The sequence below is a fragment of the Strix uralensis genome, chromosome 21, assembly GCF_047716275.1.
Source record: "Strix uralensis isolate ZFMK-TIS-50842 chromosome 21, bStrUra1, whole genome shotgun sequence".
NCBI classification, from domain to species: Eukaryota; Metazoa; Chordata; class Aves; order Strigiformes; family Strigidae; genus Strix; species Strix uralensis.
In genome coordinates, this window is record NC_133992.1 from 7078383 (window position 1) to 7104421 (window position 26039).

Below are 26039 nucleotides of genomic sequence, written 5' to 3' on the forward strand. Positions count from 1 at the left end.
AAGAAAGTTTGGGCTGGGAGCGTGGTTTTTTCCCCAGACGTCAGCACAAGGCGGAACAGGGGCTGGGGAGGGAGCCGGACTCACAGGGCAGTCGTGATTTTTTTCCCCATTTAAAAAAAAAAATATATAATTTTTTTCTCTTTTTTTTTTTTTTTTTTTGGGGGGGGGGGTGTGGGGAAGGGGAAGGGGGCCGGGGAGCGGCCCGGCACCTCGGGGTGAGCTGCGGGCTGGGGGTGGGAGCCATGGACTCGGCGCCAGCCTTCGCCATGGACAAGCCGTTCGCCCCCAGCGCCGTGCGCGGCCCGGAGCCGCCCGAAAATCCTCAAAGCCGGAAAAACTTCAGCGTGAGCCACCTCCTCGACCTGGAGGAGGTGGCGGCCGGTATGAACGGGACCCCCCCGGCCGGTCCCCCGCCCGCCGGTGGCGGCAAGGCCATGCCGGAGCCGTCGGGAGGCAGCAGCGGCAGCGAGGCAGCACCCCAGGACGGTGAGTCCCGCCGCCCCGGGATGGGCCCCCTCCCCGCTTTGGGGCAGCTTTGGGGATGGGGGGTCCCCGTCGTCCCCCCCTGCCCCGGGCTGGACTGCAGAGCCGGGTCCCGCGGACAAAGGGTGTCGGTGTCCCCCCGCGACGGGGTTAGGGGGGACCGGAGGGACGGGTGGAGGAGAGGGGTGACCCCCCGTCGGAGCGAGCTTCGGGGGTGCCGACACCCCGACGGCTGGGGCAGAGGGAGCCCGCACCGGGGGACAAGGACATGGCACCGGGGGACAGGGACACGGCACCGGGAATAGGGGGGTCAGGGACACGGCACCGGCGGAGGGGGACCCCGCACCGAGGGGGGGGACTCCGCACCGGGGACAGGGGGCACAGGGACCCCGCACCGAGAGGAGGGACCCCGCACCGGCTGCCTCCCCGCCGCCACCGGAGGTGCCGGGTACAGGACGGTCCCCGGGCAGCCGGTGCGTCCCGGGGCTGCGCGGCCTGCGGGGTCCCCCCTTCCCCCGGGGATCCCCTCCTCGGTTTCCGGGCCCGGGGAGCGGAGGGGGCCCGGCGGGGCGGCGGGGGCCGAGACGCAGCGGGTCCTCTCCCGGTGCCCGCCGCAAGCGCGTCTCCGGGCCGGTAGCACCGGTAGCAACGGGCCGGCGGGGACAGAGCCGGGGCTGGGAGAGGGGACGGAGACCGACCCGGGACCCGGCTTCGTGGCGCTCGGTCCTGGCAAGAGACGCGTTTTTAACGGGAAAACCCCGCCTGGCCGGGGGCTCGGCGGCTGCCGCCCGCGGGGTCTGCGCGCATCCCTCCCCGCCGGCCCCAGCGCATCCCGGCTCCGGTGCCCGGGACGGGGGCGAGGAGGATTCGCCCCGTCCCTGCGGCAAAGCCCCGGTCCAGGCGGCACCCGAGAGCCCCCAGAGCCCCCCACTCCCGGGGCCGGGTGTCCCCTCGGGGCACAGAGGCGGCGAAGGGGAAACAGGGGTGGAGAAGGGGGGGCAGAGTGTGGGGCAGAGGTGCAGCCCCGCCACCTCCCCATGCCCGGGCCGCGGTGCCCACCCCCGAGGGCATCCCCCAAACCTGCCCCCCGGCTGGGTTTTGGTATCCCAGACTTGTTTTCTGCGGCCTCCAGGGCGCAGCCCGGCAGTGCTGACGGCCCTGCCGAGAGCCTGACCCACGCCTGGACGGGGGTGCACAGCCCACCCGGGAACTGTGCCCGTGACAGGGGCTCAGCCCACCCTGGAGGCTGCCCAGACCTGCAGTGAGGGGCTCCCAGTGGGAAACCCTCCTCCCGTGCAGGGACATCCCTCAGTCCCCTCCCGCGGTCCCACATTGCATGCAGGTCTGGAGCATCTTTCTCCCACCCACATCTCACTCCCTCCGCAACCTCCTTCCTCCACGAGAAGCCCCCCTGAGCCCCCAGCCTGCCTCTGCTTGGGATGCTGAGGGCTGGGTGAGGCTGGGCGCTGCTTTCTGGAATGGTATCTGGTATTTTTGGCGTTATTTTCCATCCTCCCTCCCCTTCCCTTGGGTTTTGTTTGTACTTCTTGCATTGCCTTTGGGACTGTGGGGAGATTTTTGCCCGCTGATGGGACCATACGGGGGGACAGTGCCATGTGGGATCAGCACAGCTTTTGGAAATCCAGCCCAGCCCACAGCAGCCAGCTCGTCTCACAGGGCTCTTTGCAAAACAGCTGAGAAACTATCACCCTGCTTTGCTCCTAACGCACCCCAAAGAGGCTCAGTGGGGACCAGGGCTGATGCAAATACCAGAGAGAGAGAGGCAAGGGGGCCGGTTGATCCCCATAAGCCCATTTTTCACCCTAAAAGCCCATTCCTCCTGGGGCAGAGGCCCTGTGGGGTTTGGCCTGCTGATCCCAGCACCTCTGGACCATGGGGAATGTTTCTCATTAGCACCTGTTTCGCTGAGGTGTAGGGATGAAGACACCATCAGCATCTGGGATGTTCTGACAACCTGTCCGGGAGTGGAAGCATTTCTTCCCCTGATCACACCTGGAGAGAGAAACACCTGAGTGATGGGAGCTGAGAGCAGTGAGCAAGAAGAGAACAAGGAAACAGAGAAGAAAACCTGTGTGCATGTAAACACTGACTTGTGAGAGCCGTTACCCACTGCCATTGCCTAAACTGGGATGCGATTTCCTAAATTGGGACGGGGCGACTCTAAATACCAGGCAAATACCCTCCTTTTGCGAGCATCAGCCTTTTGTTACACATCTGCGATGCTTTCGGCATCAGCGTGATGACAGCAGACGAACTTTTACTGGTAACGTTCTCTTTTATTGGCATCCTGAAGTAAAACAGCCTCTCAGCATTTTCTCTCATCTTCTTCTTCACCACTGCGGGTTTTTTCTGCCAGATGCAATTTTGGAGCCCCGCAGGTCAGTGGCAGCGGGTTTATTATCAATGCAAACGGAGCCCGGTACCCGAGTGTCTCTCTGCAGGATGCGGCTCTGCGCTCCGGCTGGGAGCCGTTATCAGGGTCATCGTACCCGCGGGTTGGAGGAAGAGCGGCCCCGAGCCTGCTGCGAAGCTGCTGACACCCCCTCCACCGAGCAGGGCTCGCCGTGGTGCGGGGGGGCCGCGCTGGCAGAGCTGCTGCAGAGATGCTTTAGGCAGCCCCCAGCTGCGCTCAGCAAACTGCGACCTCGACAAAACCCTCTCCCCTTCCCCAGGCGGCTGCAGCAGGAGGAAGCTTCTCTTCCCCAGGCTGGCAGAGCCGGAGAAGCTCGGGGCAGGGTTTTATTCTTTGCAGAGAGGGATTCAACTCCTCCCTGCCCTCACCTACCACCCCTGGTCCCACAGCCCTGCCAGCTGGGGAGGGTGGCTGGAGGCAGCCCCATGTCTGGGTCCCTGGGCACATCTTTCCCGCAGGAGCAGCCCCTCCGTTAGTCCCTTGCAGGGCTGGCACATTCCTTCCCACTGCCACCAAGGACCAGAGCTGTCCCCACCTCCCTCTCCAGCCAAGGCAGCTGCTCAGCCCCTTGGCCCCAGCCCCAAACTGGCCCTGAGGGTACCCGGCGCATCCTCATGGGAGGACGAGCACAAATATCATCTGTGCAACACGTTGCTTTCATGGCACCCAAAAATTAAGAGGCAGAAATCCCACAAGCCAGGCAAGAGTGAAGAAATGCCAACGGTGGCGAGGGCTTGTCCCCATCCTCATCTTCATCCTCCCCTGGAGCGATGCAGCAGCCTCCCATCGAAAACCTTCCGCACAACTTCTGAGGTCTTGAAAGCTTGTTCACCTCCTTTCATTAGACTAACAAATAATGTGTAACGTGAAACATCTGTTAACAACAGCCCTTAATGTTCTCAAGATGATAAAGCAGGAGGGTAATTTTAGCCAGCAGGCCTTGACTGATGGCTTTTCAAACAATGAACTTACTTTTGGTGCCGCCTGGGGATGGGAGAGGGAGTCGGGTGCTGGCTCCGGCAGCCGCTTCGGGGCTGAAAACTCAGAAAGAGCCACTTTTGTCACGGCCGGGCTCAGAGGAAGGACTGCAGCCCCTCCGAGGGGATCCTCCGGCATGGGGCAGGCATACGTTGCCCCTTCAACTGTAGCCAGTGGGATTGGGTGATGGGATAGTGAGATGTGGTGGCCCCAGGATGGCTTCTGGGGCCCCTTCCTCACCCCCGGGGCAGCCAGGACCCCCCGACCCGCGGTGGGGCTCTGCGGAGGCTGAGCAGAGCAGTGATGAAGTGAGAGGAGAGGCTGCACTCGAGGGGGCAGAGGGGACTAAGATGATGTTACAGCAAATTGGTTTTAATTATGTAAACGAGGACAGTTGAAAAGGGAGAAGTGAGGCAGGGAGGGGCAGGGATCTGGTAACAGTGGAAAAGGGAAAGGGACTTGCTTTTGGGGTCAAGCGGTGGCTGATTGCCCCAAGTAGCCCCAAGCTGCTCCCAGGGCTTGGGCACATTCCCTGAGGCACAGCAACCCCAGCCCATGTCCTGGCTCACAGGACACAATCTGGCTGTGCTTCTCTGCCTTCTCAAATGCCGTTTGTCCCTGCCGGATGGGGGTCACATCCTGGGGACACCTTGGCCCCTCTGGCTGCACAGGCAGGAGGTAGCCCTGTAACACAACAACTGCTGGAGAAGGGACGGGATGTACCCGTGGGGATCTGCCTTCCCTAGGACATCCATGCACGTACATGGCTCCACTGCAATTAAAACCAGCATCATTAACTTGTGGCCGACCCCCTGTGCCTGGCTCAGGGCAATACAGACCCCTGGGGCCAGCAAGATTGGGGCAGGGGCACGGGGAGCCAGCTGAGGTCCCCCTGCCCTATAACCCCAGACCCATCAGACCCCTCTTTCCAGCACCCATCTGCTTTTCATGGCCCCAAAATTGCTGGAAATCCCCCAAACCCCTTTGCTGGGAGGCTTTCTGTGGTTTCTGGATGACTGCTTGGGGAGGGATGGGGGTGTCAGGACCCCAACTCAGCCCCCATGGAGGAGGAGAGGCATTGAGAAGTGTCTGATAGACATGGCCACAGCTCTCTAAGGAGAGGCTCTCGTGCTTTTGTCCCCCAAAGGAGGGGACAGCAGAGCTCCCTGCTGCTTGGGATGACACCATGACCTGCTTGCCCTGGCCTGGGGGATGACGTTGGGATGCACTGGGGTGGGACACGACCCACCGGTGGGCAGCAAAACTGGGGGGCAGGATTTATAGCACCCGTGGTCCCTCACTGCTCCCCAAAACAGCATCAGCTGAGGGTCCCTGGGCACAGGAGCCCCTGTCTGTGGCATCCTCCCAGGCTGGCAGAACTCCCCCTTGATGGGGACGGTCCCTGCGTGGCAGAGCCGGGAACGGTGGCATCCGAAGCAGGGGGGGGAGGCGAGGCCTCTCGGTCCTTGTAAGGCCAGCACAGCCGGGATGGGTGGCACCGGGACAGGAGCCATCCTTGCACAGCCATGACTCTCAGTGACCAGACGTCACCTTCATTGTCCCCAGTCCCCACTTGGGGACATCTCCCTGCCTGGAGGGCGTTGAGGGCTGCAGACCCCAAGACAAGATGTTTTCCTCCACGCAGGGACCGTGCCCACGGAGCTGCTGGAGTGGGACAGTCCCCAGGGGAGGGTACAGCACAATCGGGCCTTGTGCCCAAGACCAGCACTTGCCCAGTGCAGCATCCATCAGCGTGTATTGAGTAAGTGCCAATTAATCCGGGCGGGAGCTCCCCGCCCCGGTCCGCCTCCCGGCCCTCCACATTTGTTTGCGCTTAGCGCGAGGCTGGCGACAGGCGAGGGATGGATGGGAAGCCTGACGTGTCCCGGCTCGCCCAGACGGTTTCCAGCCGCTCGCAGGGAGCCCAGCATATCCCAGTCAGAAACAACAAGGGGCTATGGGGAGGGACCCACCCTGCACCCCCCCCAGGCTGCGACAGGGGACAGCCCCAACCTGCAGCATGAACCCTACAGCCAGGCTTCCCTCTCCCTAATCGAGGACCCCACCCATCGTAGCTCTCACCTTGTTTCATGGCCATGGGACCCGCTGTCCTGTGTATGTGCTGCCTGGGGTCCCCAGGGGGGGAAACTGGTCCCCAGGTCTTGCCCATCCAAAAACCACAAGGTGGGTGGGAGCGATGCTTTTCCTATGGCGCAGGCAGGACGAGAGGCTGAGTTAGGTCACAGCCCTGCCAAAACCAGCCTGAGCAGCACAAACCCCTGCCAGGCGCAGGCAGGGAGAGATCCTGGGGTGGGGGTCACAGCTGGGACACCCCAGATCTCGTGGGGTTTCTGGCATAGGGCCCACCCTGGTGCCACTGCTCTGTGCTTCCCTGTCCCCTCCAGCCCTGAAGGGTGACACCCACTCACCATCCCACTCCTCCCTGTGCACCAGTGGCACCTGGACTCCAATTTGGGGAAAATTTGACCCTATATGTGCTGAACACCCCCACCTGGGCTCCAGGCTCCTCCCACCCCAGCTTCAGGGGTTCTGGGTTGGAGAGGGGGCTTTTGCAGCCCTGGGAAGCAGCCCTGATTGCTCAGAGCCCAGGGGCGCAGGAAAATACATACCAGCACGTTTTCTGCAGCATTTGCAGGGCTCTGTGGGGTCCCCACACACATTTGCATCTGTGCTGGGGGAACTGCTGTCAGAGGGTAAAGAGAAAAAAAACCCAAACCAGGGCCTGTGGAGATGAGTCCCCGCTTGCTGGGGGAGCCCGAGAGCTGGAAGAACCTTGGCTGGTGCAGGAGGGCAGGAAAATCCCTTTTCCCCCCACTTCTCATTGCTGGGATTTTTCTCCCCTCAGCACCCCCAGTGAGCTGGGACTTTGGCAGGCATTGCCATGGGGGATGCTCATTCCCCCCCCTTTTCCAGCAGGGAAAGAGTTCAGGAACATGGGGCAGAGCTGCAAAAAACACAGGTCCAAAGGGGACAGTGGGGGGGGAAGTCCCATGTGGGGGGGGCACGGGGGACACGGGGGGCACAGGGGGCTTTGCCCCACTCCCTTGGGAGCCCCAGCAGCACCCACTGATGCGTTTTAAGCCCCAGCAGCAGCTCAGATGTCCCGTGGCACAGCCATGCCTAGCCCAGGAGGGTGCTGGGGCATGGGGACACCTTGCCCGTCCCCCCCCCGGGCTGTTATGTCTAGCTCGACCAGGAACAGCTCAGTGCAAGACTATTTCCCCTCTCCTTTTGGGCTGTTATTTCAGGGAACGGGGCTGATTCACAGGAAAAATATGAAATTTCGACTCTGCGCAGCCAAGATGGGTGAATTTCAACGAATCAGCATTTTAAGAGAGCCTGGGCGTGTGTCTGTAGCTGGGAGGCTGATGAAATGATTTGGGGCTTTGAGGCTGCCTCGTTAGAAACCCTCCTCTCTCCCAGGGAGCGGAGCCGATCACCCTTTCTCCCGGGGCTGATTTCCTCCAGCCACGGGGAATTATCCTCCCCCCCCACCCCCCGCCCCCCAAGGCTGTAAAATCACTGAGCTGAAGGGATGAGGTTTGAAGCAGGCTGGGACCTGGATGCTTTGGGGCTGACAGAGGCTGGGTGTCCCCAGGCTGGCACCTCATCCCCTCCATGTGGTGCAAGCAGCAGCTGGAAGGAGTTATCCTCCCAGGATGGGATCCCTGAGCCACGGAGCAGGCTCAGAGCATCCTTTAAAATGCCAGGGCAGTGGATTGTGGCTGGGCTGAGCTGGGACTGGGCAAGGATTTAGACCAGGGTTAATGCAGATCAGTTTTTTTTCCTGGCTGGAAAAAGCGACTGGGAAGAGGGTGAAAACGCGGTGGGCAGAGGCAGCCATCCCCTGCCTGGTCCCAGTGCCTGCGCGGGGCCAGGGATGCCCAGCCAGGTCAGGGAGGATGGGGAAAGCAAACCCTCTTGGGGAAGAAGGTCTGATTTGGGGTTTCAAGGTGGTTTTCCAATGCTTGTTGGCCAGTACTGCCCCACGCTCCAGAATCGGGTTGTTTTTCACTGGACACCCTCAAATTTCTGAGAATTAAAAGAAAAAATCCCACCCTCACCCTTGAGGCATTCCCAACGTTCGCGCTCGCCTGAGGGACACGTGGCTATGGGCGACGTTTTCCAGCCTTCCCACAGCGTAACGGAACGCCCTGTCTGTGCTCAGCATCCCTGCCCTGCGCTTCCCCCAGGAAAACCAGCCCCAGCACTGGGACCTGTGGGGGCATTGCTGGGGGTGTGGGGTGGGGGGGTCTGGTGCTTGCCCATGGGGCAGCCCCTTGCCCACGGGCGGCCTGTACTGGCAGCTCCGGCTGCGGATCCCCTGGAAGGGAGTTGAGGGGTAAATGGGACACTGATGTTGGGGAAAATTGTCCCAGTTTGGGCGGGGGGGGTGACACCCTTCTGGGGACATTAGGGGGACAGACGGAGTCCCCTTTGCCACTGCAGCTCTGCTGGGGACTGCCCCGGCCGTGCACGCTGCCAGGGTGCAAATGGCAGCTCGGGGGGGCTGCAGGCGTTAATTGAGCGGGAGGTGTAACGAAGCCACGGCATTGCTCCTTCACCCCGGGGGCTGGGGGGGCGAACAGCCCCCGGGAGCCAGGGCAGGACCGGGGAAGGGGGGTGCAACTCAGGTCCCGGGGGGACGCCGGGTGGGCTGAGAGCCTTCAGAGAGCGGCCGCGCCAGCCGCCGGCCCCCTCCCCTTCCCTCCTCATCCCCCTTTGGAGTGCATATAATAAAGCAGCTTTTCAGCTGCGGCTGCAGTGATAGATCAGGAAGAATTGTATGAGTCTATTAAAGTCTGTGTGTCTCTGAATGGAGACTGTGGCTAAGCCAGGCGCCAGGCTCGCGCACTGAACCAGATGTGGAGAGGCGCCATCCTTTCCAGCCACTGAATCTGAGAGGCTGCAGGCTTCACACGCAAGGAAACTGGAGTGCACATGGCAGGGGAGCCGGGGGAGCGCCGGGGAGCACATGGCAGCGCGGGGCGCTGGGGAGGGGGCACGGCCCCGGTGCTCCTCGCAGGCACCGGAGCTGAGCCTGGGGCTGCGGGGAGCAGGATGGGTGCAGAGGTGGAGCAGAGGGGTCGGTGCAGCGGGTCGTGCCGCCCCGGGCTGTGGGCTGCACCCCAAGTCGCGCAGGGTATTGAGGCGGGGGTGTGTGGCACCACGAGCTGTACAGGGCATTGCAGCGTGTGTGTGGTTGGGGGGGTGTTGCATTGCACCCCAAGGTGTACAGGGCATTGCAGTGTGTGTGTGGGGGGCCTGCACTGCACCCCGAGTCATGTGAGGAGGCTGTGTTGTACCACAACTCATGCAGCACATTGCTTGGGTTGGGTGGGGATTGCATTGCACCCCAAGTTGTGCAGGGCAACGCAACATGTGTGTGTGGGGGTTGCATTGCACCCCAAACTGTACAGGGCATTGCAGTGCGTGTGTGTGTGGGGGGCTGCATTGCACCCCTAGCTCTTGCAGGGGGAGGGAGTGTTGCATTGTACCCTGAGTGATGCAGGGGAATTGAGTTGCACCCCAGGTCATACAGGGCATTGCTTGGGTGTGGGGGGGATGGCATTTCACCCCAAGCTGCACAGTGCACTGCAGCGTGTTGGGGGGGTCACATTGCACTGCATTGCAGGGGCTGGGGGGGGGTTGCACTGCTGCAGGGGTGTGCTGGGGGTGGGAGTAGCAGTGATGCTGCAGGGGAGCACACGGGGACCCCCACATGGCGGGTGGTGGGGAGCAAAGAGCCTGGTCTGGCAGCAGCACGGCCGAGGAGGGCGCAGGACGGGGTCACGAGTGGGGGCAGCTCCTATCTCCAAACCCACCGGTGCTCTGCCCGCAGCACCCTGGTGTGGGTCCAAGAGAGGGAGAGAGAGAAGGAAGGGAGAGGGGGGAGAGGGAAGGACAAAAAAGGAAGGACAGAAGGAAGGCAGGAAGGACAGAAGGATGCCAAGCCGGCGGGGACAGCCGTGGCTGGCAGCTCAGGAGGTTGGTTGCCCCATGAACTGGGATCCCGTGTCCCCAGCAAAGGTGTGAATGAGAGTCTGTCCGTGGGGTGCTGTGGAGGGGACATGGGTGACATGGGGACAGCCACCAGCACGGTGCTGCTTGGGGCCGTGCTGGGCTCAGCTCAGGCCGGGGCAACCGCCACGCTCCTTCCTCACCGGTTTCACTTTCTCGGCTGGGCCGGCCACATGGCTGTAATTTGGGGGTTGTAAATACCTCAGGGGAATTTTTAAATTAAAAAAATAACTGTTTTCATTTAAATTAAAAGACACTGAAGCATTTCTATTAGTATTAGAGGTTTATAAAACTTAAAACAAATGTCAAAACTAAACTACCAGGCACTGTCCACTTCGCAAAGCCCTTTGCATGTTCAAGACGACCAAGTTATCGCACTGGAGGTTAAATATTAATGAGATTTGTATGAGAGTTCCCAGAGGTCCCTGACGCACACCCTGGGACCCCAACCACTGGTGCCAGCGTGTGCCCCACTTTGCTCCTGGCTGGGTTTTGGGGCCTTGGCCAGCTGGGTGCTGGAGTCAGGGTCCCCAGTGTGGCAAGATGTTGCTTGGGCTCCCTGGGGACCTGGAGGGGGCAAAGGCTTGGGGTGATGAGGGTGAGGGTCTCAGCTCTGCTGAACTTTGCAGAAGGGAGACTCCGATGCAGCTGCTCCCACCCTGGCATCTCCGAGGTGTACCCTGGTGTCCCCTCCGTGGCTGGCACCTACCCCCAGCAACCTGCCTGCTGTCCTATCCCCACCATCCCCACTGTCCCGGCCACGCACGGCTCTGCTTTAACCTGGAAACAGTTAACTGAGCTGGGTTTAAAAAAAAAAAAAAAAAAAAAAAGAAAAGATACGAGCCACTTATTAAAATGAATGTTTTACAATAAATTTGGCGAGAGGCCACCGACCTCAAATGAAAACCAGACCGGAGGACAGCGATGCTGCTTGCTGGCGAGGGTTTCCGGGATGTCTGTGCATGCAGGCGCCCACGAGGGTCCTCCTCGGAGCAGTGGTGGGATGGGGTCCCAGCCAGGGGCTCGCACCCGTTCTCTGCCCTGGCCAAATGTGCCGGTGTCCCTGGTCCACGGACACTGGCCAGTTGCCATGGGACGGGGTCTCAGCAGGTGCCGGCGCTTGCTGATAAAATGGGTGCTCGGTGGCATCTTGGCCTGGCTGTGAAAAACACCCAATTGGCCTCAAAAAAGAGAGGGGAGTCGGGTTGGTGGCAGGAGGTGGCAGGCGGAGACACCGTGGGGGTTCCCACTGTTCCCCCCGGTCCCTGCCTGTCTTCTTCCCTCCCCCTTGGCAATGACCCTGATGCAGTGGGGTCTGTGCTTTAACCTGGTGGGCTGGTGTTGGGTTTCAGGGCCAGATGCCATTGAGACTGGCTTGCTATGGGCTTTTGCTTATTAAATTTCAAGAAACCACCTTTTTTTGGGGGCAGGGTGGGGGAGAGGAAAGCTGGGATCGCCATGCCAGGGGTCCCTGGCTGGGAGCCAGCCCTCTACGCAGCGTTCCTGCTATGCAGCCCTGGCTGATTAGTTTTATTCTTTAAACACTATGCAAAAGTCCCAGCAAGCTCTCAACACCGTGATGGTCCAAGGCACCCACCATCCCATCCCCTTCCCAGCCCCCCAGGGAAACCCACTTTGCAGCTAAAGCTGAGTTTTCGGCGGAGCTTTGCAAACGCAGGCGGGTGCTGCTCTCCAGGCTGGCGTTTGCACAAGTCTCATTAGCGTTAATTAATTACACATGCCCCGTGCCCTGCTGGGAAACTATGTAACCTGTTCTGTCAGGCGGCCACGTGTGAGCGATGTTGGCACCTCTGCGGCTGCATCGTGGATGCACCAAAAGGTGCCTACAAGGTTTGTAGGGTGGGGAGAGAAGCAGCATCTGCCATGCTCAGCCCCGACGCCGGACAGTGGGGTCTGTCTGTCCTGGCATCGTCCATCCTGGTATCATCCATCCCAGCATCCCACTCGCCAATGGCTTTGGGGAGCCGCCGTGGCCGTCCCCTCTGCCCGGACCCCCTCGCTGCGGTGCCTGGGGCTGACACAAGCCCCAGCCCTTTGGCAGCGGGGCCCGGGCCGGCCGTTTCCCCGCACCGCAGAAGCCCGTTCACACATCTGTTAACCATCACCGGCGCTGCCACTCTCTGCGCTCAGCTATTTTAATGGACAGCATAACCGGTGCTGGCAGAGCGGGGAGGCTGCGTCCCGGGTGCCTACCCAGGGGCTTCGTGCCCAGGGGGCATCCCAGGGTGCTACAGTGGTGCGAGGTGCAGGACACCCGTGTGCTGGCCTCACCCCACCCCAAGAAGGTCTCCTGGCTGGGAGATGAAAGCAAACCCCCCCGGTGAATGCCTCCTCGCCAGGGAGGCTCCCGGCCGCCGGCGGCTGGGGGAGAGCCAGCGCCTTTTGTTGGTCCCCAGGCCTCCACCGTGGGGGCTGGCAGATTCGCGGGAGAACAAAATTAAAATTCCTGCTCCCCCGTCGGTTGGTGCTGCTCTGTACTTGGCCCGGCTCGGCACCTCAAACCCACCACAGTGTCTGTTCCCAAGGCGCTTGGCTGTGCCGTGAGGGCTTCGGCTCACCCGGCCAAGCGGCTCCGACCACCCCCGGCCCCGTGGCCATGAGCATCCGCCCGAGGAGCCCTTTGGTCTGACACGGCCTCTCTCAGTGTCCCCAGGCAAAGCCAGGAGCTGCGGCACAACACACCCCACGTCCCTGTATCTGTCCTGTCTCCCCCTCTCCTCCCTCTTTGGCATTTGCAGGCGACATCCCAGAGCGGCACCGTTGCCGATGAGTTTTCTGAGGCTCTGTGTGATCCCAGGCTCATCTGGGCAAAGGGGAACCCCAGAAAGGATTGAACCCCCTTGAGCTGTATGTTCTGCTACAAGCAGGGAAGATGCCGGACCCTGGCCAGACCCTGACAGCACGAAGCCAATTGGGGCACCGCAGTGACTGCCGCAGTGCCACCGTCCCCGGCAAATTCATGCAGATGACAGACCTTTCCCGGGAGGCTTTTCTCCTCGCCCTGCCATGCCTTGCGGGGAAAATCAGGATACCCGTCGGGGACCATCACCCTGGCTCATCCCCCACGCGGCTCCTCTGCAGCTCCATCCCCGCAGAGACCTGACACAATGGAGGCGATGGCGGCGCTGGAGCTGGGACAGCCCATTGTGTCAGGCTGCGGTTGCAGCCTCCTCCGAGCACACGGGATGCTCTTGGCAGCTCCTGAAAGCCCTTTGCCAGACTGGGGTCACCCACTGCACGGGCACGGCCCTGGGAGGGAATTTTTCACTTGCAGTTCACTGAGCCCAGGGGATGTGCTCGGCGCCCCGGGTCCTGGGCTGGGTGCCCTGGGCCAGTGCCACCAGTCGGCGGGTGCAGCCAGGCAGTCTGAGCCCTGCGGCCCTGCACAATGGCCCCGGCCCTGGCTCCTGGGGTGCACGGGAGCCAGGCAGCTGGGAAAGCGCAGCAAGAGGCTTCGCCGAGCCCTGTGCTGGGCACCAACACCATTGCACAGCTTTAAAGGCTGTTTCTGGAGCAGTTGTTTCAGGGGATGCTGATGGTGCCAGGCTCTGCGGACTGGATCCCACCTCAGGGTCGGGGCCGGGGCCAGGATGCTGGGGTGCATCCCAGAGCCGGTGAGCCCAGAAGCGGGGTCTGTCCATGTCCCCCTCTCCAAAGGCCTGTCCCTGCGCAGGCAGTTCCCACCCCAGGTAAAAAGTGAGTGACGGCACCATTTTCCCCCAGCCACCTGGGAGAGCAGCGAGGAATTTCTTGTGCTGCTCAGCCCTCTGCCACCAGAGCTTTGTGGCCAAAGATGTTCCCCAGCTCCTTCCTAAGGCTTGACAGCATCCCACCAACCCTGCCTCCTCCGTCAGGCAACGCGGCTGCAATTAATTAATTAAACGCTTCCGCTGACGCAGGAGCTGGTCGTGCCAAAACACCGTTCCCAGGGCCTGGCCTCAGCTGGGCGAGCACTGGGCTGGGCTGCGCACGAGCCTCTGGCCGGGGCAGGAGCCTCTGGTGTGGTGAGAAGGGCTGTGAAGTGTTTGGGGAGTGCTGGGCACGTCAAAGCCTCGGGGCTTTACACGCAGCAGACAACTGCAGTCCCGTGGATTTCACCAGCTTTCAATTTTCGGGGCATCCTCTCTAAATCACAGCATGCAACTCAGCTGGCCGGGTCCTTGCCTGGCTTGTCCAGCATCTGGTTCCCCTCTCTTCATCACCTTTTTCCTTCATCCCCTTCACCCCCTCTCTTCCTCCCCTCCTCACTGTGACCTCCTGATCTTGTCTCTTGTGCGCTTGGGTTTTGCAGCAGATAAATCACCGCCGCCCTTGCTGCAGAGACAGCTTTGAATCTGATCATGGCTTTTGCCAGTGAATTTGGTGGCTGCTGCTGGGCTGGGACCATCCCTAAGAGAGGCAGCACCCCGCGACATGGGGCTCCTCCATTACAGGTTCCTTCTGGTCCTGAAACCCAGCTAAACATCACATTCCCACCGTGTTTGCTGCACTAAAGTGCTGCCATTGGGTTGCAAGCACAGGTTGGACACATCCCCGCTGGGATGCAGGGATGCTGCCGGCTCAGCCGGCTCTCCACGACCTTCCCGGCTTGCTCGGGCTTTCAATGGGTGCTCAGACACGGCACACCGTGCCCAGCATCACTGCTGAGCACCAGGTTTGGTTTCTGGGGGTGCAAGGAGAAAAGCCTCCTGGGCTCCAGGGGTGCAGGCCATGCATGGAGCAATCCCAAGGGTCGCAGTGCCACCAGGCAGGATCCTCCCCAAAACCGGGCATCCACGCGGCCAGGGGCAGCGAACCGCGGCACTGGGTGGTTTCTGGCTGGTGCAGCGGCAGCTCTATAACCATAAAACAGTCTGCTGCTGCCTGTCAGTGAGTGCAGGCTAAGGCCCTCCCGGGACAGCCTTGGCCTCTTTCTTGGTCCAGGCTTTTGCTGCTCCTTTTTAACAGAGACACTTTTCCCCCAGCAAAACTGGCAGCCTGTAAAAACGTGTCAGCGTTTCAGTTTTTTCACAATTAATGAGGTGAAACATCCTCGGAAACATTTTGCTGTAATGTTTCTCCAGTAGCTGAGACTTGCCCCTCTCTTAAATTTTTCATGTACGCCACTTGAGCCGAGAAAGTTTCCTTCGGACTCAGCACATTTGGACCCCCCCGGCTTCAATCCCCTCGACTTCAATTCGCACCCCCCAGAGCCTCCGGCATTCCCAGGGTCTTCTTGAGGCTGGGGCTGAGCTGGAGGGGGACCAGGGAGCGGCAGCAGGTCAGGACAAGGAGGTCAGAGCTCGCTCCCAGCAGTGGGGGAGCCGGGGAAGGGGCTGGCAGCTCCTGTTCCCCAGGGATACCCTGTCCCTTGTATCTGTGGGTTGTTCCCGGGATGGGTTTGCACCTCGCAGCATCATGCCAGGCAAAGCTGGGACCCTGTGGACAGGGGTTGGTGGCCAAGGGACTTCTCCCCCAGGTAGCGGGGTGAAACCACCCAGAACATGGAGTTACACAGATATGGTTTTGCCCCCGAGCTGTGATGCCATGTTGGTCCCGTGCACCCAGGCTGGGCTCACCGGTGGGTGCACGAAAAGCCCTGCATTTGGGTTCCCCAGGACACATGGAGGGGCAGCTTCCTGGCTGCTTCTCAGCCCCACGGGCTTCCCAAGATGATCTGGGGAGATTAAAGACCTGTAGCAGTATAGGCAGCTCCCACCATCACTTCTGTGACAAACCCTGTGCTGCCTGCACCCACGAGCTGGGACAAGTCCCCAGCTCCCCTTTGACCCATAGAGCATCCCTCCAGCAACCTCTCTTCGCTGCAAAACCCTAGTGTGGGCAGGTCAAACCCCCCCGGGGGCTCCCAGGCTGTCCCCAGCCATGTCCCAAGACAGGGCAGTGCCTCTGGAAAGGGGGTTCAGCCACACTCGGCTGCCCACTCACCCCCAAATTACCCCTGGACTTTGGGTGTCTCAGCTGAAGGTTACGGGATAGAAAGGAGCTGGAGCAGGCAGACACTGTGGAGGGGCAATTCCCAAACCCGGGAGCTTAGCTCCGGCACTGCTCACCACGATCTGAAGGGAAACGTTTCCTCCCCATCGCATGATTTAGAGGAACAAGTTAAACAATTGCACATGAAACTTTGGCGGACGTCATCGCCGGAGCTCTCCTCGCTTCCCCCGAGTATATAAAGGGATGAAGGGAGTCCACATGTTTACCGAGAGAGACCATGGGAGAAACGAAAGACATTGTTTTTCCAAAGGATTTCTTGGCTGTAAAAGGCCTCCACCACCCTGCGGCTTCCCTGATGAAGGCCCAGCGTTAATTTGTTAAATCCACATCAAGTGCCCGGAGAACCCGTTGTTTATTTTTGCTAATTCAGACGGCCGAGATCAAATTGGGGTTTTATTTGTTAAGGATAAACCTTAATTAATAAAAGCTATTTATTTGGTTAGAGCCGGCCGCAGCCTGAGGGTCAGATATGCCATGATCATTATTTCAAGTAAAACAAACGCAAAACGTCTCTCAACAGTTTGAAAAACGTAGAAACTTAGAGGGCTGAATTTATTTGTCTTAGGAAGAATTTACAGCTAATTCCCTCCAGGCTATTTCAACCCTTAAATTATACCCAAGAAGAAAAAGGGGGAAAAAAATGCCATTCCAGGCAGAGAAGGGAAGTAAATGTTACGGCATACTTGATCATTTGGCTGGGGGGGGTGAAAAATTTAAAGCTCAAAAGGTCTTTGGCAAACTGCTCGCAAATAAATGGAACGTGTGAAATAATTTAACGGCAGAAAACTGTTTGGGGCTCTGGGGTCTGCGGCACAATGGAAAATGAAACACGTTGGAGGAGATGTAGCCTGGGATTTTTGCAGGAGAGGTTTGCACTCGCTCCCTCCTGGCACATCCCACAAAAAAGGGGGGTATTTGCACCCCAAAGCCAAGTGGCAGAGCTGGAGCCAGCAAAACCTGTCCCAGGACATGGTGGTGCACACGGGGGGTTTTGCAGCATCAGCCGGGGGAAAGACAGGCTTGAAGTTGGCCGAGGTGACCATCCCGGGTTGCAGGGATGGTGCTGGGTGAACACCGCGCTCTGGGATGAGCATTTTGCAAAGAAATCCCCCAAACTGGGTGTTCAGAGGGGAGCTCCCCCCTGGCAGAAGGCTGAGCATGGCTGGCGATGGAGCCCACCACCAAAAGCCATCCCGAGGGATGGGCTGTCCCGTGGAGCATCCCTGCCTGGGGACGTCGCAGTCCCCGGGCCTCAGGCGTGCGAGAGGCTGGGATTTTAAACGCTGGTTAGGTCTGGATCACAGCTGCACGGAGGTCGTTTATCGCTCGCTAATGGAGATCGTAAGTCAAAGCTGAAGCCTCAGTGGAAACCTAGTGAAAATTACCTCTTTACAGCACTCGGCGGCTGCTGCGCGGGAGGCTGGGGGCCCTGCCAGCGTGGGGCCCCCCCTTGGCAAGTCCAGCACCCAGGTTTTGGCAGCTGAAACCCACCGAGTCCTTCCTATGGAAAACTAATGGAAGCACAGAGGGAAAAGGCAAGAGCCGGGAAAGTGGGCTTGGTTGGTGCTCAGCTGAACCAGCACAGCTCTGACCCGGCGGTGCTGGGGCCGTTGCCTTTGCAAATGGGGCAGGACCAGTCACTCCCCAGTTCCCAGTGGCAGGGCGGCTCGCCGGCATGGCATGGTCCAGGCTTGCCAGCATCGCTGCTCCTGCATGGAGAAGGGTTTTGGGGTGACTCCCAGCACCCCATGGCACCGTAGGGCAGAGCGCTGCTCTCGGGGCTGTGCCCAGCTCAGGGACAGGCAGCACTGGCTGAGGTTGGGCATCATGGAGAGGGGGATGGAGGTTACCCCGGCTGCATCCAGCATCCTAAAACTCATCCAAATCATGGGCAAAAAGGCTCGTGTCTCTTCTAACACGCTGGGGCAATTTAAGGCTTTTTTTGTGAAGCACACCAGGCCCATCCGGCTCTGTGCAAAGCCCCTGTGCCTCCTCTCCCCACCCTCCCCCCATGTCATCTCTCGTTATTTGGTAACGTTATCCCCCCTGTTTTCCCCCTTCCTCTGCATTTTTTTTTCCCGTTAGCGGAAATTGTAATCAGTGGAAGATAAATACATCAAAGGTGAAGGTGGCTGGGGGATGGCTCAGGAGTCCCCTCTGACTTCAGGATTGGACAATCACGCTGGTGCCTCCAGCCATGCCCCAAACGAACCCCCAGATTATAACTGACAAAGGCAAGGGTTCAGCTTTCTCCGTAACCTCCCTGAGTACTGCTTTGGGGCAAAAGAAAGATGGCAGTGAGCTGGTTTTTAACTTTGTGCAATTACAAACTCTTATTTCTGGAAGCCCATCAGGGTGGGGAACTGGTTTCTGATTCCTCTCTCAAGGTGTCAGCGAATCTGGTTAAATCTGATTCCCATGGATGGGTGGCAGCGAGATGGCAGGGGGTCTTTGGGGGACTGAACCCATCCCCTTCCCTGCTCCTTCTCTAATGCTGCAGAGCGCTTAGTGATGCTCATTTTTGGAAAGCTGATTTGGGGTTATTAAAGCATCTTTAATAGAAGCGATCCGGCCTGACTTTGCACGCTGTAAACCTGTCAGACACACGCCGCCAGCAATTAGGGTGGCATTTATCTGGTCCCACAAGCCTGTGATGCCTGAGCTAATGGGGAAAAGATGTTGATCCGTTACCAAGGCTCACCCTTGAGCAGAGCAGAGGACCCAGGCAGGAGCCCTGGGCATGGAGCTGCCTCCCTGCAGTACAGAGATGGGGTGGAAAATGGGGGCGGAAATGAATATAGCAGAGAATTGAGCTGGAAAGCAAAGGTTTCTGTGGGGGATTGGGGAGCTCTGAGTTACACCGGGGTGCAGTGTGTTTTAGGGGAGATGTGAGTAGGTGGGGAAGGGAGTTTGGCCACCAGCATCTGCTGAGAAGCTCCCTGGAGCATCCCATGGGGTTTTGTGGTGCAGGAGAAGGTCCCTCCATTAAAAACAGCAATAGGGGGTGAACAAAATGCCCCAACCCAGGCACAGCCCAGGGCTCGCAGCTCTCCAACCACCTCCGACTGCCGGCACATGGACGCATCCTGACCCAACACCGGTCTTAAATGTCCATCCCAGCACAACTGCCAGCCTCGTATGGGAATCACTGAGCACCACCCAAATCCCGCGGCCGTTTAGCTCTTGCCTCCATGGGTCTGGGGAGACAGACACCAGCCAGAAATGGGGTCAGATTCTACAGAGCTGGCCTGAAAGTTAATTTAAGAAACCTTTCCTCCTCCTCCTTACTTTCAGTCAAATTAGAGTGGGTAAGAGAAGCCATCACTTATAGAAAAGTCCTATAGCTAGATTTTAAATTGGGGACGAAACCAAAGGGTGTTTATAAATTTTATTTATACATTTACTGGGGTTCTGTTGAAATCATTGCTGGTTCAGTGGGGATCAGTGGGTGCCCTTGGTGATGGCACTTTTTGAACCAAACCCCCGTCTATAATTTCCCCAGAAGCCCAGCGGGGTGGCCATAAACCCACAAGGAAACGTCTCTCGTGCTGTTACATCCTGTAGCTCCTTCCCAGCCTGATGGTTCTTGTTTTGGTCCCAGGCTCCCGGAAAACTCAGGGACAACCATGGCTGGACTTCATGTATTTTAATCCAGCGGCTCATTAGTTCGCTGAAGGAAAACAGGACCAAAAAAGGAGTTTAACTAAAAGGGGCAACTGGAAAGTAGAGACTGGCAGAACATTTGAAGCTGCAGGAACAAGGGCTGGAGAGAATCTGGAGAATTTTATTTGTGAGCCTTTAAACACGAATGGTGGCAAAGGGCAGCCTGCAGTTTCCTGGCTGGGGAAAGGACCTGAAACCCGCATTTATTTCAGGCACGGTGCCGTCCATTATGTCTGTACCCAACCAAGAGGCCATGTCCCAGATAAAGAGTATGGGCTGTTTCCAGCCCAAGGGATAGACAATCAAGGTCCAAATGCACCTAGAACACAATAAAAGACCCGGAGAAATGCCAGTGGATGCAGCAAGACCCTGGGAGGTGGACAGAGCTCCTTTTCCTCCCCTTCCCATCTAGGGATGCTCTCCTCTTCCCACAGTCCCAGCAGTTTGGCCCCATCATGGTCAAAATGATGCAGCAATCCTGTATGAGATGGGGAACGCGGCCGGTGGTGGTGCTCAGGTCCCACCTCTGCATCCCTGCATCTCCTCCCAGCCCAACGCTTCATCCCTTAAGAGGTCAGCGTGTTGGAGGCACCCAGTGATCTCAGGCTCTGGCACCGGGCCTCGCTATAGCAAAGCACCAGAGAAGCTTTTTCCAGGAGGCTGCTGCCAGCAATGGAAGTTGGGGTTTTTCTGTCCTCATGGCTCACCTCAGGATGGGACAGCCCTTGAGAATGGTATACTCAGGCACAAAGGGACCTTAGGGACTTGATGGAGAACTTGTTGTTGGTTTCATGACTTGAATTTTTCAGAATTAAAGTCCAAGAAGGTTTTTTTGGCCTTAAAGATCTTGGAACCCATAGTTTCTTCCTGCTCTACAGCATGGTGGTGTCTTGAAGCAGGACGGTTAACATCCCTTCCAGTAGATTTTGTTACTTGCTCATGTATCATCTGAAAACACTGCACATTTATTTAATAAGTATCAAGATAGCTTATTAGCAAGTATTTATTTCTTGAGCATATTTAGGGAGCGATAATTCCTGCCGTCATGGCCTCTGCAATGATATAGAGCAGAAAACCCCAATATAACCCTGCTATGAATCAGAATGTCATAAACCTATTAACATTTCAAATAATTTCAAAATACTTTCCCACCAGTAGGTACAGATTGGATCCAGATGCTTTATTAACAGAAAGAATAATTAACCAGTACCTCCATAAGGAAGAATGACAGTGAGATGAGTTCCCCATGAAGCCTTTGCAGGCAGCTGACTGGGTATCTCAGAAAAAGACTTCATAAACTTGCCTAAACCTGATGATATTAGTGACAAAGAGGAGATTAATCGCAGCCTGGCTGAAAGCCCAAGATCAATACTGAGAAACCAAACTACACCCTCAGCTTCATGTTTCCATGAGCCAGCAAAGCCAGAAATAAACACTGTGGAGGCTGAGCTCTGCGAGACGCGGTGGCGTTCGTTCCTAGCTCTGAAGACCAGGGTTTGATGAGCAGATGCTTGGCTGCAGTCCTGTGTCACCTTGGGGACATGCCATAGCTGGGACTTCAGGGGGTGCTGGAGGTTGGAGCCGAGACCCACATCTCAGGGATTTTTTGGTGCTGAATTTCAATCGCTGTCCATGAAAGCTTGACCTAAACCCTTAGTGAGAGCCAAGCCCAAGATACCCTGTGAACATGTCCCTGTTGTGGGGGGACTGTGAGATACAGTCCCAGAAGTTCAGGTCAAGTGCTGCCGTGGAATCCACTGAAGTCCAGGTGGTTTTAGCCAGATGTGAAACCACCACAGGTCTTTGCAAATGTTGGGTTTAACCCTAAGCTCTGGCAGGTCCTGAAGTGGGTTTTGATTCTTGTGGAGACCACAGGCTTGCACTTGTGCTGCTCCCGCAGAGTCCCAGGTGCCCGCAGGGATCAAGACTGGTACCAAGCAGATCAGTGCAGACCCCCAGGAGGGCTCAAGACCAGCTGGGTCCTTGTGCGGGGTCCGTGGGGTTTTACACAGGTCTGGCTCTCATGTGGCCTCTTCTGTGCTCTCCCCACAGGCGAGAGCCTGAGCCCGAGCCGTGGGGCAGCCAAGAGGAAAAAGAAGCAGAGGAGGAACCGCACCACTTTCAACAGCAGCCAGCTGCAGGCCCTGGAGAGGGTCTTTGAGAGGACGCACTACCCCGACGCCTTTGTGCGGGAGGAGCTGGCAAGAAGGGTCAACCTCAGCGAGGCGAGAGTCCAGGTGAGAGAAGGTTTGTGTGGGAGAAAACAACACCCTCTGCCTTGTCCACAGGCGGGAGCAGGGACTGTCCCCTCTCCTGTTTCATCCTGCACATGACCATGATCAGTAGGACGGATGCTTGGGACATCCCTGCTCGCATTGGGTCTCCGCTGACCACCTTCCCTCCCCACGCAGGTCTGGTTTCAGAACCGGAGGGCCAAGTTTCGCCGTAATGAGAGGGCGATGCTGGCCAACAGATCGGCATCGCTCCTCAAATCCTACAGCCAAGAAGCAGCCATCGAGCAGCCCATGGCGCCGCGGCCCACTGCGCTGACCCCAGAGTATCTCTCCTGGACCAGCACCTCCCCATACAGGTAGGTGCAGGCACTGGAGGAGCTGGGAGGGGGGTGGCCATGGGACAGGCTGCCTAGGGATGGCCCCACCGTAGTGGGATTGCAGCCCTGTGCCACCGCTGAGGACATGGGGAGTTTTATGAGGCCAAAAGGAGCTCATCCAGCTTTGCTTTGGGAACCCGTTTCAGCCCCGTCTGAGCACCCCTGCCCGCCACTGAGCAGGCTTCCCTGCCTCCATGCATTTTGGGGCCAGAGCGGGGGCCCTTGTCCTCGCAAGGGATTCACTTGGCCTCATGCTGACCCTTCCCACATCTCGGCATGGGAGGTGGCATGGATCTCTTCTAGTTCCCAGCTCTCCGTGTCCAGCCATCTCGTCCAAAAGCTCAAGGCAGGGCCTCCTGGTGCATAGTTTGAGGGGTTCCCACATGCATCCAGCCATATAAAAATGCTGAAGCCTTGACTGCTCTTGTGGGAGATGTCTAAGAGGGAACAGCCAGTCTGGCCTGGGAAGCCAGCAGGACCACGTGGGGCACAGGGGCTCCTCCGTGGGCCATGCCTCATTCCTCCCCTGCTCCCTTCCCGCAGCACTGTGCCCTCCTACAGCTCCAGTGGGACCGCGACGCCCACCCAAGGGGTGAACATGGCCAACAGCATCGCCAGCCTGCGCCTCAAAGCCAAAGAGTTCAGCCTCCATCAGAACCAGGTGCCGACCGTGAACTGACCAGGGCAAAGCCCACCCCGTGGCCTCATCCAGGATACAGCATGTTGCTCCTGTGCCGGTCCAGGACCGCCCGCCCAAACCACATGCCACTCATCCAACGTCTCAGCACCTCTCTTCTCCTCTTCTCTTCCCTTTTGAAGGTAGAGTCAGTCCCAGGCCGAAGTGGCACATAATTATAGCCACATATGGAGCAAACTTGGTTAGAAACTTGCTTTTCCGCACACCCTTATAATAAAGGCTATATATACACACACATACCCCCCACGCGCTCTTCGAGGACAAACAGATTTGCCAAGGGAACAAGAATTTGCTTCCAAACATGGAAGGATCTTGGACTATTGGATTTGACCAATTTGGGTATCTCACCCAGAGAGCCAAAGAGTTATTGGGTCTTCTCCTCCCGCAGGGACGGCATGCAGCGGTGGGAGGATCACGAGCCCCCCTTTCTGCTGGGCTGCAACTCGCGGCGCTCAACCGCGTGTGCCGAAGCTGACCCGCGCGTTCGCCTCTTTGTGCATCCCCAGCTGCGGTGCTTGGGAAAGACTTTGGGAAGCTGGCAGCTCACCCCTGCCATGGCCAGTCCCAGCCAGCCCCCTGTACCGCACTGCCAGCATTTAGGAGCTGCCTGTGTCGATGGCATCAGGCTTTGCCCCTTCCCAGAGGGGCGAGGAGGGCTGGAGCATCTCGAAAGACTCAGAGCCTGTGAGCTCTCCTGTGAGTTGGGGGAGCATCACTAGTCCCCAAGCAGGCACCACTGCCCTGCCTCAGTGGGTTAGCCAGCAATTCTGCAGAGCCCCAGGTCATTGAACCGTCCCAGGGAAAGAGAAAATTGGAAAAAGCTGTTGGGTTTCAGCTGAGTAGGCGGCTCCCAGCGCTTCGTGCCAACGGCAAAGCAGGCTTCGCCTTCCGGAGGCACAGCCTCCCCGTCGGCAGCTCCGCAGATGTGTGCGGGGGTCTGGGGCTGGCGACTCCATGGGGGTGGGCTTTTTTGGTTTTGCAGAAAGGAAATGGTTTCTCCTTCATTCCACCCTGCCGTGCAGCCTAATGAAAGGTGGGATGTGCAGGAGGATGGACACGGGGCGGGGGGGCAACCTTGCCCCAGGCTTACACCACCCCAGCCCTTCACCCACAGGACTGAGACGCACCCTTCACCTTCCCATGCCAATACTGCAGCAGTGGGGGACAAGCCGGAGTGATGGAGATTTTACCCTGTGGACAAAGCCCTCTGGAAAGCAGACTGCCCTTTCTGTACCCATTTCAAAGAGCCACCAGCCAAGTGCGGGGACACCACCACCAGCTCAGATGGGTGGCCTGGATGGAGACGCACTAGCCCTACTTGCCTAGAAGGGCTTAGCCCTGCTGGGGACTGTAGCAGTAGATCTGAGGACAAATACAGCAACTGCTAAGGCATTTCCTCCAGATAAACATCCTCTAGTGTGCAACACCAAGGGTGAAAGTGTCCCAACTACACATGTGCCCACCCGAGTCCCCACCACTCCCAGGAGCATCCTCTCCCTTGCCCACTGGGCTCTCACTGCAGCTGCTCGTGGTACGCAGTGGCTGCGACACCAGGACCCTCAGCTTCACCCCAGGCAGTGCCTGCCTGGGGGGACTCACCCACCACCCAGAGCTGGAGGCCCGATGGGAGAACTAGAAGAGGATCACATCTCCTCTGGTTGGGGATGAACTGGCCCCTCCATCCTGCCCCGGGCCTCAGCTTTCTCTGCTCCACCCAATGCAGTCCCCAGTTGGACTCCCCAGCCTCCTCCTCAAGCACAGCGGGAAAGGAGGGGGCACAGCCTGACCAACACTGCCCACCTCATCCAGGGAGCAAAGTCACCCTAAATACCCACCCTGTGCCCTCCACCCCTATTTCCAGGGCTCGTATCCCTGCTGTTTGCCATGCCAGAACAGGAGCACACAGCTCCCCAGACCGCAGTGACACACCAGACAGAGACCCAGCAAAAGCTGAGACATGCCAGGCTGGGGGGAAGATGGATCCACTGCGGATCAAATCCTCCAGCATGAGAAACATCGCTTGCGGCAGGAGGAGGGGGCCGGGGGGGTCCTATTCCCATGGAAAGCACAGGGCTCTTTTTTCGGTTATACAAGATGAAACCACAGGGATATAAATGTCGTTGCCTCTTTGAGAGCATTAATGAAAATAAACCCATTTAATAGTTTGCAGATGCCGTTTCTGTAAACCTAAAAAAAGCAGGGAATAAATATTTCTTCACTAAATATCTATATGTATATATATATTTGAAAACATTCGCTCCTAATCTTAGGGCCCCTCCTTCACCGTGCTCTTGGCAGCTTATTGCAACTTGTCAGTCAACGCTGAAGACTCACCAAGATGAGATACAAATTGCACCCACGGAGGGGTAGCAGGACAGAGGGATTGTTGTAATCTAATCTCCCTCTCGCCCTTTCTATTTGTACATTTCAATTACTTGTAACAAGATCCATGGTGGATTTTTTTTTCTTCTGCATGTCTGTTTTGGAAATTTTGTAAGGTTTTTGTAAAAACAACTCTTGTGAAATAATGGAGGAATAAATATTTTACTGAGTAGAGATGTGTCCATGCACGTGACAGGGATGTGGCTCTGTGGTTTCCCCACCTGCCCTGGACAAGCAGCACAGGCCAGGAACTGACTGCCCTGGGCAAGGGCATGAGAGCCATGGTTCAGCCACCTTCACCTTGTGCCTCACAGCTTCTCCCCAAGACCTGGATTTCATCCCAGGCTCCCAAACAGCAAGTGGTCCACATGCACCAGGAGAGGGGCAGCAGCAAACGGGGAGCATGTGGAGGCCACATGGAGCTGGGATGGGGCAGAGGGACCACAATCCCACAGCAGAGCTGCTGGGCTTCCCTCTGGCTTGGGGACCCTTGAGCTGATGCCTGGAGATGGCAGAAACTCAAGGGGCACAAGAAAACAGGCTAACAAAGGTCCCTGCCAAACAGCTAATTGCGAGGCCTTGCTAGATCCATCTTATTTCATTCCAGGGTAATGAATGTGGGCTATTGAAGAAGGGGTGTCAGGGATGAGGGCTTGGTTTGTTTTTCCCCTTCAAAATCCCCCTGAGTGTGGCAGAGCCCGTAGTGTCTGCCCCAGGCAGCTTACAGATTCCCC

At 58.1% G+C, this 26039-nt stretch overlaps 1 protein-coding gene across 1 annotated transcript; it reads left to right on the forward strand.

The window, feature by feature from the left end:
- Positions 1-25477, forward strand: PRRX2 (paired related homeobox 2). Its single transcript, XM_074891042.1, has 4 exons — positions 1-486; positions 21668-21852; positions 22027-22205; positions 22770-25477. The coding sequence occupies exons 1-4, from the start codon at positions 243-245 to the stop codon at positions 22903-22905; spliced, it is 744 nt and encodes a 247-aa protein (XP_074747143.1). The 5' UTR covers positions 1-242; the 3' UTR covers positions 22906-25477.
- The last annotated feature ends 562 nt before the right edge of the window (positions 25478-26039 follow it).